Source organism: Ochotona curzoniae, unplaced genomic scaffold (genome assembly GCF_017591425.1).
Source record: "Ochotona curzoniae isolate NIBS_2020 unplaced genomic scaffold, NIBS_Ocur_1.0 contig_2699, whole genome shotgun sequence".
NCBI lineage: Eukaryota > Metazoa > Chordata > Mammalia > Lagomorpha > Ochotonidae > Ochotona > Ochotona curzoniae.
The window spans coordinates 4,055,591-4,075,556 of NW_024465561.1; the positions used below are offsets into that span (position 1 = coordinate 4,055,591).

The 19,966-nt window shown below is 51.6% G+C and overlaps 1 protein-coding gene across 1 annotated transcript in view; it reads right to left on the bottom strand.

Moving 5' to 3' along the window:
- The window catches only part of LOC121153684 (signal-induced proliferation-associated 1-like protein 3), a 209,357-nt gene that overhangs the window by 22,367 nt on the left and 167,024 nt on the right, over positions 1 to 19,966 (bottom strand). Inside the window, exons 13-15 of the mRNA XM_040976376.1 lie at positions 16,354 to 16,481; positions 13,790 to 13,908; positions 11,388 to 11,815 (exon numbers count right to left, since the gene is read on the bottom strand). Coding sequence (XP_040832310.1) covers positions 11,388 to 11,815; positions 13,790 to 13,908; positions 16,354 to 16,481 — 675 coding nt within the window. The remainder of the gene's footprint in view (positions 1 to 11,387; positions 11,816 to 13,789; positions 13,909 to 16,353; positions 16,482 to 19,966) is intronic.

Sequence of the window (19,966 nt, forward strand, 5' to 3'; positions counted from 1 at the left end):
AAGGTCAGGACATCTTTCATGAGGGTTAATGCAGTAAAGCCCAAAGACGGGACTTGCGGCCGACTGAAGCCACGAGCCAATCTCTCTCCGAGAAAGGACAGAAAACAGACCTCTCCACGCTGAAAGCGGACTGCAGCCACTGAGGGATCAGAGAAGCAAGGAAACACCACTGAGCTTGGGGTGAGGATAGACAATCTGCGGCGCTCAGCACCCAGCTTCTCTGCTTGCTCTCAGCTTCCTCTGACCCAAATAAACAAAGAAGCTCTTTCAAAGCAGGAACACCAAGGTGCACACCGCACTTTTTTTTTTTTTTTTTAAAGACTCAGTTATTTAAAAGGCAGAGAATCTTCCATTTGCTGGTTCGCTTCCCAAACGGTTGCAATGACTATAGCTGGGAAGATCCAAAGCCAGGAACTTCTTCCAGGTCCTACACGAGGGTGCAGGAGCCCAAGGATTTAGGCCAACTTCTGCTGATATCCCAGCTGCACTTCCAGGAAACTGGATCAGAACTGCAGCAGTCGGGACTGGACTGCATGAGATGCCAGTGCTCCAGGCAGCAGCTCAACGTGCAATACCACAAGGCCGGCCCCACATGCGTTTTCTAAGGAGAAATCCTGGGCTGATGTTGTGGTCTAGCGGTTTAGATTGCTGCTTGTGATGCTGCACTTCCTGCTAACGTACACAGAAGGCAGAAGATGGTCCAAGCCTTTGGGCTCTGGCATACATACAGGAGACCCGGATGGAGTTCCAGACTCCGGCTTTGATCTGCTGAGACTCAGCATTGTGGCAATTTGGGGAGTGAACTAGTGACGCAAGATCTGTCTGTCGTCTGTCTCCCTCTCTCTTTTTGGAACTCTGGCTTTCACACAAACAAATGTTTAACAAATAATGAGGTTTTTTTTTTTGTTTTTTTTTTTAAGGGGAGAGGACAGAGTGGCAGAAAAATGATTGGAATAAATGGCTAACGACATTCTAAATTTGGTGAAAATCATTACTCTACATATCTTAAGAAGCTCAACAGACCCAAAGTTAGATAAATACAGCAAAGAGACATGTCTAGAAAAACAGCTGGTGTGATGGCTCAACTGGTTAATTCTCCAAGCACCAGACTCCCATATGGGCACTGGCTTGTGTCCTGGCTGCTCCACTTCCCTTCCAGCTCCCTGCTTGTGGCCTGGGAAAGCAGCAGAGCACGGCCCAAAGCCTGGGGAACCTGCACCCACATAGGAGACTCAGAACAAACTCCTGATTTCAGATCGGCTCAGCTCTAGTCGCTGCCACCACGTGGGTAGTCAACCAGTGGATGGAAGATCTTTCTGTTTCTCCTTGTCTCTATGAAATCTGTCTTTACAACAAAAAAGCATTAATCTTTTAAATAAAGAGAAACAGCTCAAAGTCAAATGCTGGGAAACAATCTTGAGAGCATCCAGAGAAGGAACATTCCTCACACACTGGGGAGCTTCAGAACAACCGATAACGGACTTCTCACTGGACACAGGGAAGGGCACTGGATAGAAAAAAAGTTGCTAACAAAGAATTCTACCTCCAGCAATATTATTTTTCAAAAACGAAAGAAACACAAAGATGTGCCTAGACAGACGAAGGCTGACAATTCTGCCAGCACGTTAACTTGATACTGAGTAATAATGAAGGAAGTCTTCAGCTCAGAGAGATGATGGCTAGATGGCAATCTGAATCCACAGGGAGCAACGGAGTACAAGACAGCAAATCTGCCAGGTAAAATAAAAGATGTGGGGGCTGGCACGTTGGCTCAACTGGCTAATCCTCTAGTACCACGCGCAGTATCCCATATGGGCACCAGTTTGAGTCCTGGCTGCTTCTCTTGTCATCCAGCTCCCTGTTTGTGGCCTGGGAAAGCAGTCAAGGACGGCCCAAGGCCTTGGGACCCTGCACCCGTGTGGGAGACCTGGAAAAAACCTGGCTCCAGGTCGGCTCAGCTCTGGCTATTGTGCCTTCTGGGGAGTGAAACAGTGGCTGGAATATTGTAGGAGGACACTGTGACTCTAGGTCAGGGAGCACAGGATTACAAACGATTGGGTAACATTTGTATGAGAACAACTGGATGGATGCCATTTGTATAACTGATTGGACATCATTTGTATGAGAACAGCTGAGTGGACAGCATGTGAATGAGAACACTTGGTGGGATACACAAAACAAAAAGAGTTCCAAACAAGGGTATAGAAACAATTGATGGGTTCTGTTGATAGGCACACTAATAAACTTTGGCTATTGACCACCAGTCAGAAGACCACATGTGTTATCGTCTCTGTGCACCAAGTTGTTTGCTGCAGGACAGCAACAGAATATCTGTCTGTCCCTGCCTCTCCCTCTCTTTCAAAAAAATTTTTTTAATAATAAAAAAAAGAATTATAAATTTGTTTTATTATGTGCCTTAAAACTTAAAGATTGGGCCTGGTGCAGTGGCCTCGCCTTGAATGCCCCAGGATCCCATACGGGCGCCGGTTCTAATCTCAGCAGCTCCACTTCCCATCTAGCTCCCTGTTTGTGGCCTGGGAAAGCAGTCAAGGACAGCCAAAAGCCTTGGGACCCTGCACCCGTGTGGGAGACCCGGAAAGAAGCTCCTGGCTCCTGGGTCCAGATCAGCGCAGCTCTGGCCATTGCGGCTACTTGGGGAGTGAATCATCAGACGGAAGATCTTCCTGTCTCTTCTCCTCTCTGTACATCTGCCTTTCCAATAAAATTAATAAATCTTAAAAAAAAAAAAAGAGGGAAGCGAATGAGGCTATATTGGAGAAAAGTTTCTACATTTTATTAAGTTGACATTAACCTGAATTGCCTAGATATATGTGTACTAATAACAACAAAAGCAGGAACAGCATCCAAAGTGTGTGTGTGTGTGTGTGTGTGTGTGTGTGTGTGTGTGTGTGTAGGCAGGGAGCTGGATGGGAAGTGGAGCAGCTGCGATATGAACTGGCGTCCACATGGGGTCCTGGTGCATTCAAGGTGGACACTTTAGCCATTAGGCTACCACACTGGGCTCATAAATTACTTAACACAGGATAAGGCATAATGGAAGAACAGAGAGCAAGAAAGACATACAGAAAACAATGAGCCACAAAACGGCAAATGTAAATCCAAACATCAATAACCACACTAAAAACGAATGTTTTACATATGTCTATCACAAGGAAGACATTATCAGACTAGGTTAAAAAAGCAATTATGCAGGCTTTCTACAATTTGGCAACACTTATTAATGGGGCAAAGGTTATGCATTAATGGGGAGATGTTCAAGGAAGCTGTTAAGATGTAAAACATTAGAAACGGGCTTTATAATACTGAGAGGGGTCAGAAAGGTTCTGCTATGGAGGCTGTGCCATTTGGCCAATGAATGGCACTCAATATTGGTTTCTCAGGGGCCCGGAGCAGTAGCTTAGCGGCTGAAGTCCTCACCTTGCATGCACGGGGATCCCATATGGACACTGGTTCTAACCTCGGTGACCCCACTTCCCATCCAGCTCCCTGCCTGTGGCCTGGGAAAGCAGTCGAGGACGGCCCAAAGCCTCGGGACCCTGCACCCGTGTGGGAGACCCGGAAGAGGCTCGTGGCGTCAGATCGGCTCAGCTCTGACTGGTGCGGCCATTTGGGGAGAGAATCAACAGATGAAGATCTTCCTCTCTGTCTTTCCTCCTCTCTCTGTATATCTGACTTTGCAATAAAAATAAATCTTTAAAAAAAATTGAGTGGTTTCTCAGAAATCCATGACAGAGAAAAGCCTACCTTGGTACCTAAGCATAGGTAAGGATGGTCACTAAAACACCCATTCACACCAAGAGTTGTATGTGGGGCCCAGCGCAGTAGTCTAGTGGCTAAAGTTCTCATTTCGCATGTACTGGGATTCCATATGGGTACTGCTTCATATCCCAGCTGCCCACTTTCTTTTCAGCTCCCTGTATATGGCCTGGGAGCAGTAGAGGATGGTCCAAAGCCTTAGGATCTTGCACCCACATGAGTGGCTTCAAAGAAGCTCCTGGCTTCAGAATGGCTTAGCTCCGGCTATTGCAGCCACTTGGGGAGTGAACAGATGGAAGATCTGTTTCTCCTTTTCTCTGTAAATCTAACTTTCTAATATAAATAAATGTTTTTTTTTTCTTTAAAAGTTGGATGTGGCCTGATTGTCTTAATAGGTAGTTTCAGATGCATCCTTATGATCAAAATTTATGCAGCTGGGTGGACTTTTATTCATAGAAGTGGACAGATGTCTAAGCCAGTGAGCAGAAGCAAGGTTTGGGGTGGGTACTGTGGTGCAGCAGGTCAAGGCACCCCTTGGGACACCCACAGTCCACACAGGGGTTGTTATGGATAGAGACCCCCCTCCTCTTCTGAGCCAATTTCCTGCTGATGTGCCTGAGAGGCAATAGATGATGGCCCAAGTACATGGGTTCCTGTCACCCTTGTGGGAGACTTGGATGGAGTTCCTGGCTCATGGCTCTGGGGAGTGAACAAGCAGGTGGAGACCTGCCTCCGTCTCTCCATCTCACTTTGTATTAAAAATAATAATAATAATAAAACAAACCAAGATATTAAGACATGGTACAAGCATGACTACATTTTTGTTTTTAAGACAAAAAAAATGAACATAAGGACCTATAGCAGGGGAAAAATAGATGACAGTAATAATAACAATAAATTAAAAAAAAAAAAACAGTGTCTATGATGAAAAAGAAGGGTCAAGTCCCTAAGGGGCCTGTTCCACTTCTGATCCAGAAAAAGCACCTGGATTTGTTTTGGAACAGTCCGGGTTGTGACAGCCTTTTGGGGAATGAAGCAGTGGGTGGAAGATCTATGTCTTCTCTCTCTGTAATTCTGCCTTTCAAATAAATAAGAAAATCTTAAAGATATAAAATAAAAACCCAGGTTCCGGCTGAGAGAGGAATGTGTGAGTATGGGGGAGGTATCTTGCTCTGCACTGCCATCTTCAACTAGATGGAGTAGGTACTTATTTATTCGAATGTCTTAAGGAATATTTAAGATCTTGCTAGAGTAAATGGTTTTGTATTTATAAAAAAAAAGTTGAAAAAAGCCCAGGGAGAAAAATCACATGAGCTGCTCGAGGACAATGCTTTTGGTGCTCCTGGGGCCTGGACGGGTGATCCCAGGTGGGGAACAGGCACAGGGGAGCGAGCTGTGGTCTCCGTCTTCAGAAGAGAAGATCGTGACAACGTCGACGGTTCCATGGACATGGCCAGGGTCTGCTCTCAGCATCCTACAGGTTTCAGCCATTTAGTGGCCCTGGCTACCCCTAAGGAACATTCCCACGTTTCAGGTAGGTCACAGCTTGCAGGGGACAGAGCCGGAGTGCAAACCTAGGCAATCTGGCTCAAGACAGAACGCTGCTGGGAGTAGCATCATGGTGAGCTCTCATTAGCCAAAACTGTAAAGGTAAACAGATCGTAAGTGAAAAGAACACGGAACAGCAGTTGATGCTTTTCAAGCTCAGCTGTATCTCAGGTAATGTGCTAAGTTAAATTTATGGTCTCAGCTGCTCATTCTTATAACCTTAGCCCATGTAACCTACTGCCCTCCCCATTTTACAGAAACAGAAACTGAGCCTCACAGAAACAGGTAGCCTGAAGATTGCCACACTGGTCAGTGGCAGGGCTGCAATCTGGACCAGAGCTGGGAAATAATATTGCTGATCCGTGGACACGGCCCTTGACAGCTGTGCCAAGTGTACTTCCTCTCTACTGTCCCCGCTCGGGGCTGGGACTACTGCTCTATGGCACAGGAGTCACAGGGTGACCACATCAAGCTGTGTGCGGCCTGAGGAACAGAAGTGACAGGTCTGTAGGGAAAGCACATAGGATGCACATGGGGTTGACACAACAGATCCTAGGCCAACCACTGCTGCCCCGTAGGTAAACAGTAGCTGCTTCCTGGGCTCCTTGCCTGTTGCCCAGGTCCTCCCAGCTTTCTCAACACGGCTCCAGGGGTCCTGTGAGCACATGTGTCAGGTCAGGACTTTGTGGGTTCAGCTCTGTCAGGGAAAGAGCCAGAGCCCTTTCATAAGGCCCCATAGCATCAGTCCCTTTCCCTCTCTGTCCTCAGCCGCCCCAGGACCTTAGCATGGCTCCCTTACTACCACCATCTCTAGGAGACGGCCTATGTTCCTCTTCCACAGCCGACTCTGTCTGAATAGGTCTCTGTCATATGTGACCCTGGCCTCCTACTTGACACAAGCAAGCTGGCCCCCAGTGATTCCTGGGGGCCCCAGATGACCTTTCAGAACTGCTCCCCAAGAGGAGTGTCCTGGAGATGCTTGGTATGGTGCTTCCTGCCTGCCTGGGAACGCCCAGCTGCATCAGCTCCACACGGAGCAGGGATCCTCTGACTGCCCTGATCCGGCTCTGACAAATTGCTCTGGAAACCCAGAGAGCTCTGGAGCATGCACTGCCTCCGGAAAGGGAAGGGGGCCAGGTGGCCGCCCGCCTGGGATCACTCAGCCCACTGCGGTGCCCACAGCAGGCGCTGGCGCCTGGAAGTGTGCCTGGCCGCCAGGCTCCCATGACGAGCGTCTGGGGGGGAGTGTCTGTGAAGTCACTGAAGTCAGCAGTGGGCACAAGCTACTACAGGCTGCAGTCCTTCTACCGCATGGGCTAGAGCCCAGGGAAGGGAATTGCGGGGAGGGGCATGGTTCCTGGCTTGGGCATGGCTGGGCCCATCCCTTTTCTGGCAGGCTTTTGAATTCTGCCCTCCATCCTGCCTCTTTCCTCTCCTAACATAATCCCCTTCTCCAGCATGATCCTTTAAGAACCTAAGTCAGAATATGTGCTTCCAGGCTTCTCACAGCTGTGTCCCTCAGAATTAAATCCTACCACCTGTTCACGGTCAAGAGGCCGGCTGGAACCAGGCTCCCATCTGTGTGGCCCACGTGACCTTTCGCTCTCCCCGGGCCATCACAAATGAGCTCACCCTCACAGTCCTGGCGGCTTGCTATTCCACTGCTGGGGTCATGCCCTGGTTTCCTGCAAGCTATCAGCTGCTCTAAGAGGTTTTCTGGGACTCCAGTGCTGGGCTGCTACTTTTCTCCCCAGCACCCACTGCCACCATTCTCTGTGGCCTCATTCTCTATCCAGGGTAAGGGCAGTTCCATAGCGGAAACTTCAACTTTGCTCCCTGCTGGAGCGCCCTGTCTGGACTGATGCCTGGCACACAGCGGGTGCCGTGACACAACAGCGCTGCTCTTCGTCCTCTGCCTCTTGTGCGAACCTCAAAACACTCTCTTGGGAGGAGCAGCCTGGGTTCTCATGCAGCTTGCTAGCCTGGTCTAGGATCTGCATCTCCCTCCCTCTTGACATCCTGGCTGTTGTCACCTGCTGAAACATCCACAGCTGCTCCTGGGTCCAGGTCTGTATTCTTCTCATCGAGATCTCCCAAAGTCTGCCCCACCTCAGCCCCACCATCATGACAGGTAATACCCACCTTACCCAATCTGCTAAAACTCCATTATGGGACCTCAGAGGTTTGGCCCCTGCTGACAATTTCTACCCTTGAGTCAAGGGGCCAGCCTTCCCTACCTCTGGGCCTTTGCATAAGGTAGGCCCTCAAATGGCGGGTGTACACATGCCTGACTGCATCTTTGTCCTCTTTGTAGAAAATTGTAAAACAGTCTTATATAGGCAATCGAGTGCACAACACACGTGCACACACACGCACATTTGAACAGCTACAATGCAAATGCCCATGTAACGAAGGCCACCTCAGATCAAGAGTATCTCACCAGGGCCCCTAAAACCTCATTCCCTCATTCCCTCCACCACTCCTTGCTCTCCCCATCCCTCTCTCTCCTCCTTGGCAGAAGTGACTTCTCTTGGGGACACCATCCCTGCTGCCAAGGCTTGGATTAGACACGCTCTCTGGCTCTGTACCAAATTCACTCAGATCTCCCTGGGTCTCCCCTGCAGGCTGGGCCCTGGCGTAATTCATTCATGACTTTGGTAGTCCACAGCCAGGGCCCTGCCCACTTGATTTTAATACTCAGCAGAGGGCCTGGCCCACAACAGATGCTCACTGTGTGAATAAGAACAGAACTGCATGCCACGAGGTGCTGTGGAGGTAGAGACTGCGACACTGTTCAAAGGTCTTGCCTTTGTGGGGACTGAGTGGGGCAGCAGGTTGTCATTTTAGCTTGGCCTAAGGGAATGGCAGAGGACCACAGGTTGCTGGGCTGTGTGGTCTGAGGGTCACTGTGGCCAGCGGCAGCTTGGCCGCGATGGGAGGGTTGTACACATGACCCCCTTGGGCACAGGTGTGCCTGCAAGCAACTACAGTTCAGGGACAGTTTGGGGAATTTGCTCCTGCCAAAATAGGAAACCTGTGAGAAGTCTGGTACAGTGGGGTGGGGGCAGGACTGAAGACAGGGAATTACAACAGTCCCCGTCTGGAACATACCAACCTCCCCTTTTCTCTGGCCGGCTCAGAAGCCCTTCTAGAAGGAAGCCCCGCCCCCCCACGCCCCCGCCCCCCCATCAGCTCAGGCCCCTTCTCTGGCTTCCACCAGCCGAGATGACACTGGTGGAACAATCTGACTTTTCTACAGCTCTAGGAGCTCTGGCTACTAACTGCTGGCCCAGGGGAGAGTCTTGGTTGGAAGCTGGGCTTTGGGGCTGTGACCTGAACGGCTGGCAGGCTGAGGGCCATTACCCTGGGCGCTGCTGAAGGGCTCTTCTGACCCGGACTTTTTGATGAGTCTGGTTGCAACTCCACAGGGGTCCAGCCACCTACCCACCCTGGGGGAAGAGGGAGGGCCAGCACTCTGTTAATCCCCTGTGAGTAAACTTAAACCAACTCATTCCGCCCTTCACTGGTACCACGGCAAGATCTGTGAAGTTGGGGCTGGATTGGAAAGGCTTTTACCCAACTCTCATTAAAACAAACATACATCCACTTAAGAGAACACATCTTCCTCTTCCAACCACCCAAATCCCCTGAAGCACCCCATTTTGGGAAATGCTGCACTACACTAAAGCCTGGTTGCCTAGGAGAAAACTTCAGGAAGTGGCTCTAATGAGCAGATAAGAATGATTTGCAATTAGCATCAATTGTCTGTATGCAAATTAAAGTTCCCAACCACACAGCCCTCTTCTGTAGCGGGCTCCCCACCCATTTCACTGCCTGGGGTTCTGGGTTCCGTAAATCCTTCCCTCTGAAAAGGGGTAATTTCACACCCCCCTCCCTGTCTCAGCCCCAATCTTTACTAGACTTTGCTGCCTGAAAATGGGAGATGTGGAACTCCCCAGTAACTGAGGCTCACTACCATGAGCCTGTGCACACAACAGGGGCTCCACCAGCAAGGCCTGTCCCATTTCCCCACAATCCCCTCCCCCCATGAAAACTCTCTTGGTCCTGCAGCCCCCCTGGGTGGGCACAATTTTCCAACTGACTCAGTGATGATCTGTTCCCATCTGTTTCCCTCCCTCGCCAGGGGGCTGTGCTGAGGGCCTGGGACTCATCCCAATCAGCTCATTCTTCATCCTCACTTCCCAGCACAGTGACAGGGACAGGACCCATCTCCAAGAAAGATCTGTGAGTGAATAGAATGAAGAAATCGAAGAAGGAAGGGGCTGTTCAAAGGATTCAGAACCCTTTGGAGGGAGGTACCAGAGAGACTGAGACCTCTCCCGCCTCCCCTGCACCTTTACCCCTTCTGGTATGACTGACTGATGGAGCATGTGGTGCCAGAAGGAGGCGCTGCACTAGAGCTGCTCTTGGAATTTTCAATGTGTAACAGAACTCCCGTTGTGTGTGAAACTCTCTAAGCAGGGGCTGATCGGCCTCAAACACAGTTACACTATGCGCCCCATTACAGTGCGGCCAAGACTCGCTTTGGAAGCTCTACTCCACCTTTGGTGGCCTGAGTATCTCTCTGGACACGACCAGTCTCACTGGAGTGAAACTGTGGTCAAGGAGGCAAGGTGGCAGTGGAAGGCTCACCTTGGGTGGACAGAAGTCGTGGGCCGTGGGGCTGAGGTGGCTTTCAGCTCCACTGAAGTGGAGGGGTGGTGGCTGGCCCCTGGGCAGGAACAGGTAAACGGAAGGGAAGGGAGTTTGTGACCCTGTGGGGTGAGCAGTGAGGACAGCAGCCTAGCAAGCCTTGCCTGAGGCCACAGAACTCTGTCCCCTTGGCTCCTGGGACAAGACAGAACTTTTCCATCTTACAGGTGCTGTTTATCAGATTCTCAGAAGACCAGACACCAGGCTGCTGGGTAGCCAATCCCTTTTCTTTTTCATTTACTCTCCTGTCTGACTTCCTACTAGCAATTTTCAAGTGTGGTCCTAGACCAATCAGTATATCTACATATCCACAAGGCACTTAAAGAAAATGCACTTTTTCAGATCCTACCCTGACCTGTTGAGCCAGAAACTGAATGGGGCTCAGCAATCTGTGAAGCCAGTTTTCCCAAGAGGCTGGTTGGGGACCCTGCTGCATGCCTTTGAGGCAAGAAGGCCAAGCCATAGTCTCACAGACTTCCTTGTGGCTGGGATGGTCACCGGCAGACCTGCTGCAGGGGGCTCTAGGAAAATGCTCTCCATACAAAGTGGGACCTGCTTAGGGGCTGGTGTTGTGGTGCCCAGGGACAGGCATTCTATATGAATGTCAGTTTGAATCCCAGCTGCTCTGCTTCCGAGTCAGCTCCGCGCTGTCGCACCAGAAAAGGCAGAAGACGGATGGTCCCGGCCAGCCATGTGAGAGCCCGAATAGAATTCCTGGCCCCAGCTTTTGCAGCCATTTGGGGAGTGAACCAGCAGATGGAAGATTTTCTCTGTATATTAACTCTGCTTTTTAACAAAAATAAAAGCATCTTAAAAAAAGAAAAAAAAGAAACAATAAATGCTACAACATACCCCTCAGTTCCCTGCTGCTCTCACCTTGTGGGCACAAAGCTTTCTTGAGGCGAGGGAGACCCCAGCCAACCCACTGAGGACAGCAGGCAGGAAGCCAATGCCGATCCTAGAGGCCCTACCTAGCTGCTCCCTGGCTCTGCCCTCGCTGGATTTCATGTGTGGTGGCGTGGGAACTGATATACCATTACAAGTGTTTAAAAAGCCACTGTGGGTCAGGTTTCCTACTATCTCCTCGCAAATATAATTTGTAACTTACAATGAGCATAGAATCTATTAGTATCAGCAAAGAGAGAGAGAAAAAAAATACACAACAGAGCACAGAGCCAGCTGACCAGAGAAAAAGCTGGGGATATCCCCCCTCTGCCTGGGGACCCCTCGAAGGTGACGGCAAACACTGGTGGGAGCAAGTGCATCTGCAGCACGTATACCTGCGGGCGTGCTTGGGAGTGGACGGTGGTGTGTGTTCCCAAAAGACCCCGACCAGCTGTGTCCCTTACCTGGGCTGCCTTGGCGGGTCCCGGCTGCCCCCTGCCAGTCCAGTTGGGGCGCTGGAGCCTGAGGAGTACAGCTTCGGTCGGTAGCCCTTGCTCTGGCTGGCAACTGCAGGGGCAGGTGACACCTCGCGCCGCCTCTCTGTGTGCTGGGACCTTCCAGAGGCCTCGCGTCCCCCACCGCACAGGCCCATGCTTCCAGGTGGCTTGTGTGGCTTGGTGGCCCGGGGTGCCTTGGCCAGGGACATGCAGCTGGGACTGGAGGTGTAGAGGGTGGTGTCGATGCCGCTGTCGCTGGAGCCACCCTTTGATAGGGGGTCTTGCTCTGGTTCCAGGGGGTCCAGGGGATCGAACCAGCGCTCGTCACTGTGGCTGCTGGACGCGTTGCTGGAGAGCGTATTGCTACTGGAATGACTTGAGTACTGAGGTTCTCCCTGGAAGGCAGGACGACTACATCATTCCTGGGCTTCAGGTCTGGGCCAGGTGATCCCGCCCTGGGTCTTCCCTCTGACCCAGTGTGAACATTGGAACCACACTGCGACAAATGGTTCCTTGTATACTGGCTGTGTTACATTGGGCAAGTCATTTCCCTTCTCTTTTCCACTGTGTGTGTGTGTGTGCGCGCGTGTGTGCGCGAGGGCACAATAAAACCTTGCCTTCTGTGGCTGCTCAAGGAAAAAATGACATCATAGAGATAAGGTACTTTTCAAAAGCCTCAAATTGAGCTTCAGGCCTTTCCTACCCAATCTGCCTCCTCTCCAGCTCTGAACAGCAGCTCTGCCTCTCAGCTGCCTCTCCCCAAGTGTTGTGGACACACCTTGGACCCTGCTTCTTGGTTGCATGTTCACATCTGGTCCTGCTACTTACATTTTCATCTGTCTCTAGCTGGGCCTTTGCAATGGCTTCCTTCCTGGTACCCCATATCCCACACATGGGCAGGAGGAGGGGGTGAAGCCATGTGTTAGCACACATCCCCTGGCTGGCTGCTCAGAACTCCCCTGTGGCTCCAGCTCACCCAGAAGAGCAGGAGTGCTTCTCGAGGCTCACCAGACCCATGTCCTGGTCTCTAACTTTATCTCCCTCCTGAGCTTTCTGTTCCAGCCACACTGACCTCTTTTTTCATTTTAAAAAATTATTTACTTAAATTTATTTGGGGACAGTTTTCATCTGATGGCTTACTTCCCAAAATGCCCTTGGTGGCTAGGGCTGTGCAGGGCTAAAGCTGAGAGTGCAACCCAGGCCTCTTGTACAGGTGGCAGGAATCCAATCATCATTTGGCCCATCACTGCCATCTTCCAGCATCTAAACCAGCTGGACGCTGGAGTCAGAGGATGGAGGTGGGTATCAAACCCGGCCGCTCTGATGAGGGATGCAAGATTTTTAGAGCTGGCCTGGCGGCCCTCTCACCTGTTCCAGTTTGGCGTGCTGATGCTGGAAGAGTCTGCAAGGATCCTCTCCCAGCTATTTCCATGGGTCTCCCTCACTTTGTTCATGGCTTAAAGGTCACCTCCTCAAGAGCCGCCTCTGAACCTGGCATCCCAGAGAAGCAGAGCTTGGAGGGTGTTTTGTCCTCAGCTCTGCTTTGTTCTTTCACGGCAGGGGCTGGTTCTTAGCCTTACATAACACACTTGACATATGTAACAGTATCTGCTCCCTGCTAGCTGCGTCCACTGGGATGTCAGCCTCTTGTGAGCACCCGGGCTCGCCTTATCTCTTCTGAGTCCTAATGTTCTGCATGTCGCAGTGCTCATCAAACATCTGCTGAGTGAACGGAAGCCAAGAGCTCGCATGATGGCCTTCCCCTGGACCCACGGGGGCTGCATCTCATGCTGGCATCCTGTGCAGTCAGGTGTGGTCACGTGATGAAGGCCTGGCCAACCTAACACAGGTGGAAGCTGTTCCTGCCCCCTCATGTGCCATGAAGAGGCAGGGGCCCAGCAGAAGCCCAGAGGCCCCGTGGGACGGCAAAGCCACAAGCCGCAGGGAGCCTCGATTCCCGAATCTCTCTGTGGAACTCTGCACTGTGGTACTACCTATGTGAGAGGGCAATAGGCTTCTGTTGTCAGTGGTCTCCAAGTGTCCAGGGCTGCCCGTTAGAGCAGTTCATTTACCATGACTAATGGACTAACGAGGAAACGGAGGCTTAAGGAGGTAAGGGGACCTGCTCAAGATGACTGGCCATCAAGGACTGGAGCCAGGATGAGCACCTGGTTTGTTCTAACTCTTGACTCAGTATTTTGCTGCTCTACAAGTGGAAGATTGCAAGGGTGGAGTACATGTTCCCGTGGTGTTTAGAGCCCACACCCATGCCTGGCCGCCCAGCTGACTGCAGTCAGATGCCCAGGCAATGCTACCAGCCCTTGCAGGTCTGGTTCCCTGGGTGGAGCAGGGAGAGGCCCCGGACTCACTTTGGAATGCCTGTTGGGGGAATCTTTGCCTGTTGCATCCTGCCTGGAGGCATGTTTGTTCCCGCTGCTTCCAACCATGGCTGAGAGCCTTGCTTGGGCCGGCACATGCCACAATGGCTCTGTAGGAAAACAGGAGACACCAGTGATTAGGGTGGCGTGGCCTGGGGCATGTGGCCTTTAATACAGTTAGACAGTTTCACTCCCGTCCATGTCCTCACCCAGAGCATGACCACACCAACTATGCCTTAGCACATAAACAGGGAACATTTGCTGAACACTTTCTAGATTCCAGGCAACACTCCTCCATTATCTGCTCCCAAATGAGGAAAAGCCCACATTCACTGGGTGCCTTCCCAGGTGCATTAGCAGGGAGCTGGATCAGAAGTGCAGCAGCCAGGATTTGCACCAGTGCTTGTATGGGATTCTGGCACTGCAGGCATCACTTACTATTTTGCTTGGGTTCTGTGTCTGGCAGTGGTCTGAGAGCTTTGCCTATATTACCGCCCCAGTGCTATGATGGTAAAATATTAGGCCCATCTCCAATGGATAGAGAGCCAGGTTCAGGGCAGTCATCCAGCCTTAAATACCACCTGTAAGCGAAAGCTCACATCTTTGCCTCCTTCTGGACTTATCCCTGAGGACAGACATGGACTTTTGGCCCCTCCCCTGGGTATCTGCTGGGGACCACCCGCGAACCTTCAGTCTATTCCACTCAGCTAATGACTGTTCCATTCATTCAGCCCCTCAGGTCCAAACTGCACTGATTCCTGACTCCTCCTCCATGCCCATTTCTAGACATCAGGAAATCCAGCCAACTCTGCCTTTGCATACCATATCCAGAAAGGCCTTTCTCTCCTGTCCTATGCCATCACCCCTGGTCCTGCCTCCCACCCTACCCTGCAGGAAGCTGTAGTCACAAGGATCCTGTGAACCCCCAAGTCAGTTCCCATTCCTCTTCCACTCAGAGGATGGAACCCTGAAGCTCCCATCCCACTCAGTACCCCAAGGTCCTATCTGCTTTATTCCCAACATTTACCGTTTCTCTGGCCAGGTGGCATTCCCAATGTTGCTGCAACACAGCAGCCTCACAGCTTCTGCAGCCTCTCTCCCTAGTTCTTCCCTTTCTCTGGGATGTCCTCCTCCCAGGTGATGCCCTCCCCACCGCTTTTTTTTTTTTAACTGGGTGGAGGGAAAAAAACAGAGAAAAGATTCAAATCTGTGTATCCTGCACGCAGCACCAGACAGGTCCAAGCATGTTGAAGAGTAAACCGTGTCTGCAGGCACCAGAGGCAGTAGATGACAGTGGCACCGGGAGCACGGCCTGCTTGCTTCAAGTTGCAGTATTGTCCTTGGTTTGAGGGAGCCACAAGTCAAGGTGCCAAGGCATTCTCCAGGCCATTGACTCTGCGGCCTGTGTGCTGTCCTCCTCCACGGTGCCCACGGATCACCCCTCTCAGCTGCCTGGAAATTCTCCAGCATTCCCTAGGAGATGCCCTGCCTCTTTCCCCTCCAAGGTCAATGTCCTCTACCATTTCGTTTGCTTTCTTCCATCTGAACCTAACGTACCCATCCAACTAGTGGCACTCACACTTCAAAGGGGCTACAAGTTCATTATGTCAAATGCTGTCGAAATTATTCGTCCAGGTAGGACACACATGTGGCTAATTACACAGGAGACCGAACATGAGAACACAATACCATAAGCTATCAGAAAAACACAAATTAAAAACATAATGTGATACCACTCCACGCCCAGCTGTGGGACTGAAACAAAAAAGTTGGTAAAGGATATGGAGCTGCTAGAATTTGCATCTGTTGCTGGTGAGGGTACGTGATGGCCTGCCACTTTGGGAGAGAGTCTGATAGTCAAACAGGTGACCCTTAGGGGTAGATGCTAGAGAAGCACGGCCATCTGTTTATCCGAAGGTGAGCAGAGGAAATGTTCCCTACCGGCCCTACCCTAAGCCCTAACTAGAAACCCAAAGCTCATCAGTGCTGGCTGGAGCAACTCAGACACAGCAGAACCTGCTCAAAGCCAAGGGCTGCCTCTCACAAACAAAATATTACATAACAGAGAACACACACACACACACACGACAGCATGTTCAACAAACTATGAAATTCACATTGTCCAAAGCCATGGAGCGCTCAGAATTTGGGCTTGTCTGTCCATGTGTGTTCTGTGTCTGTAAAAGCTGCAGGACAACATGGGAGGGTTTATATCCTGAAAAGTCAGACACAGCAGTCCTGCTCCCCACTTTTCACCCTTTTCCTTTCTCCTCCACGGGGCCACCATCCCCAGTCATGCAGCCGGACCTGCTGTGGACTCAGTGGGGCGGTGGCTGCCCTCTGCGCGCCTGGCATGGAGAAGCCTCTGGCTCCAAGCTTCCCACTGCCCTCCTGGCTGACCTCTTACTGCTGAATGGCTCCCACAGTTTTCTTTTTGCACTTGAGCCATAGATGAAAGACAACAGGGAAGCAGCTGTTTTCTGTCATACTATGAGGAAGGGGTCTTGGGCGGGGGAAGCGGGCAGGTGGGCCCAGCTGCCCGGGGGAGGCCCTACCTGGCTTCTGGCGCTCCATGGTGCTCTCCTGACTGGTCAGCCCACCTGAGGAGGAGTCTCCACTGGATGTTCCATCGTGGCCGAAGTGGGGATCAAAAGACAGCAGTTGGTGTGGGGCGGCTGTGTACCTGCATGGGAGCGAGAAGAGACAAGCACAGAGTGAAGGATTGTATCAAAACCACCTGAGCCTGGGACTGGCACGCCAGGGAGTTTTCAATGTGAGGGAGGTTCCACTCCGCCGTGGGTCGGGGAGCAAGTGAGCTGTTGGCAAGGCTGGATGAGTAAGCCTGGAAACGTGCTATTAACTGAGGGTCAGGAATGAGAGTTTTGTCTGGGAAGCCTGCCAGGGAGCTGGTGGTGGCAGGGAGCACAGGGAGAGGCGGGCTCCGTGCAGGAGACAGCAGGGGTCATCTGGGCCAACTCCCCACCACCATTCAGGCTGCCCAGGGTCCTGAGCCTTTCGGTCGTTGTCAGCAGCTACTGCCCCAGGCCTGTCTTGGGTTCACTCTTTGCTGCAGAAGGGCAAGGTAAGTGAGCATCTGCAGGAAGATAGGTCCAGGGCTGTGCAGTCTGGACTTTGGACTTCACTCCTGCCTAGCCTGTCAGAGAATGTCACATTCCAGCTCTGAGCCTTAGTTTACTTGTCAGAAAGTGATGTCATTCAATGCTTCCTTACCGGACTGAAGGATGCCCCTAACACTTTTGTGCTGACACACATATAAATTGTGATAACTGGCAGTAAGGTTGGGACTCTGGTACTCCCTTGTCTCTTTGGAGGAAAGCACTATGGAGGAGAGGTTGTGGGCTTAAGTTTCAGAGTAAGGGTGATCTGTGTTGAAACTGCAGGCCCATCCCCTGGGCAGGTGCTCAACGAGCTGCCATCTCTTCATCTGAAAAATGAGGTCCCATCTTCCACCTTACACAGATGAGGTGGAAGCACATGGATTGTTGTTGTAGTTAACCCTGAAGGACTTCGCCGGGGGCCGGCCCTGAACACCCAGGGGCAAGGGCCAGGGCTCCAGGGAGGCAGAGGTGGGGTATCCTCCCTGCAGCCTTCAGTCATGGTGCCAGTCTCTTCACCACTGAAGCGGTCTGCTGGCAGACACCTCCACTCAGAGCCAGTTGTGGAAAAGCAGCTCCCTGACAGGGGTGAGTTCAAGGATAGGCAGGTGACTCGATATGGTCTAAGAAGGTGCCAGTGAAGACTCCTGTGCCAGGTGCGTCTGGCCCTGTGAGACTACCTGGCCGGGGTCAGGGAGCTGCTTCCCGATGAGCAGTGAGGGAAGTGATGCGGAGATGGTGGCTATAAGAGAAGTTGGTCCTGGGCGCCCCTTGCTCACCCAGCAGTGGAATTGCCAAGTATGTGAGAAAGCAATCTTGGGACTCTGTTGGTCATGGAGGCTTTCATGCTTGTGACCCAGCATAACTTGACTAAAACAGAAGGAGTGTTCCGGAGATGTCTCACCCTCCTTGGTGAGATGAGGAGAGCACACAGGCCCTTCTCTTTCTTCCAGATGTTGCTGTATTCAGAGGCAGCCCTGCAAACAGCTGTGGCCTTGTCACCTGTCTGAGCGTGAAGCCACAGGGGCAGTGGAAGGAACTACCTCTGGACTAAATGTCACTGCCTTTTCCTTCCCTGTCTGTGAGGCTGTGAATTCCTATAGAACCTGGGCGGTCAGCTTGGCACCTCCAGCCAGAAGCTCCTGGCTGACATGGTCCCCACACTCCAGAGGCACTGGGAGGCTCCCTGTCCAGGGGAGGCTCCACCTGTCCAGGATGGCAGAAGGGGCTTCAGAGGGGTACTGGACAGTGGGAAGACCAAAAGGCCTTGATTCCCAACACCTCCCCAGGACAGGAGGATCAAGCCAAACATGAGCAACACCAAGAGTTAATTCTTACTCTTTTTCATCTCCAAGGGCCCCATTCCTGGTAATTTAAGGGATTTTCACAAATGCCCCTGGAACCACAATCTCCACCTTACTGTCAGACACCACAATGGGTCGGCTACCTGCTAAGATGGGGATACAGGGCAGCTGGAGATTCTGGGGCTGACGTGTTTGCTCAGCTTGCCCAGGAAGTCTATAGTGAATGCTGGATACTAATGGAAAACATCAACAGGACTGTGAGGAGCCAGGGGAGAGTGGAAAGTGTGAGCTGCAGACATGGTGGGTCACTTCCCCAAATGCCCATTCCCCCTTCCCCCTTTGGGAGCTGAATCTAAGCTCTACTGGGGGTAGTGCTGACAGACTATACTTTCTGGGCTCCCTGTGGTCCTGGACAATAAGATCAAAGTGAAGGTGCCTGTGTGGGACCTCCTGCCGGGACATGTCCTTGGAAGGGTGCTGGGAGTACCCTGGTCCCACTGCCTCCTGAGGCTGCAACCCAAGCCTCCATCGCGGTCCAGCAGGCAAATGGTCAAGCACAGTAGAGCATCAGAAAGGGTCCTGGTCCTGGCCAGGGCAGGAGAAAGAAACCATCTTGGGACTGGTGCAGTGGCATAGTTTTCTAAGCCTCTGCCTGTGGAGCTAGCATCCCATATGGGCTCTGGCTGTTATCCTTCCAATCCCAGGCCTGTTTATGGCCTGGGAAAGCAGTGGAGGATGGCCCAAAGCCTTTGGTTCCTGAATCCACAGGGGAGACTCAGAAGAATCTCCTGGTTCCTGGCTTTAGATCAGCGCAGCTCTGTCTGGAGAGTGAATCAGCGGGCAGAACATCTCTGTCTCCTTCACTCTGTGACTGCCTTTCAAACAATAATAAAATCTCTTCTATAAACCAGAAATGATCTTTTCTGAATTACTGCTTTCCTTGTCATGCAGCCACACCTACCCCAATGGACAGACCACCTCTGGCTGGAAATACTTGGCCATGTTCTAGCTCTTGGCTGCTGCCTCCAGTCAAGACAGTCAGTTCTTTATGTCCTACTCCTATGAGGCCATTTTCACCACTGTCAAATTCTAGTCAAACTCATCGGAAATTAGGACCTCTTATCTCACCATTCAGACTCTGGACAAATATTGCCAGAAGAGAAGACTGGATCACACTGGAGTAACTGTAAAGCAATTGCTTTATCTTTTCTTGCAGGAGGAAGTCCTGAAGCTAAAGGGCTCGGGGGTCTGATGAGGAACTAGTAGTTGGCAGCAGTGTCAGGCATCTGTCAGTAGATGTTACAGGAACTGACTCTGGAGAGGCCGGAGGGAGGAGGCACCTGGTCAGCAGGGCAAGTGGCGGCCAGGCTTGCTTGAGCTCCCCACTGGCCACAGAGGAAAAACACCAAGGCAGATGCGATTGTGAGCAAAAGCCCCACTCATGTGGAAGGCTCCACCTGGCTCTGCCAACCTCCTGCCTCCATCAGTGGAGCAGCAGATGTGTGAACAACAAGGATGGACAGGTGATGTGGCTGGTGTTGGCTGTGCTTCCATCTCTCATCTCTCTACTTTTATCTGTGTTGGTGGGATCCACATTCTGCTCCATCACACCACTTGTGGAGGGATGGGGCGGGGGAAACCCTGACCATTTAGGATACTCACAGGGGTCCACTGCGACCTTGCCATGGGTTGGTTCAGGAGTGGATGAGTAACTCAGTTCTTTCATCTTTTTTTTTCCCAAATTATTT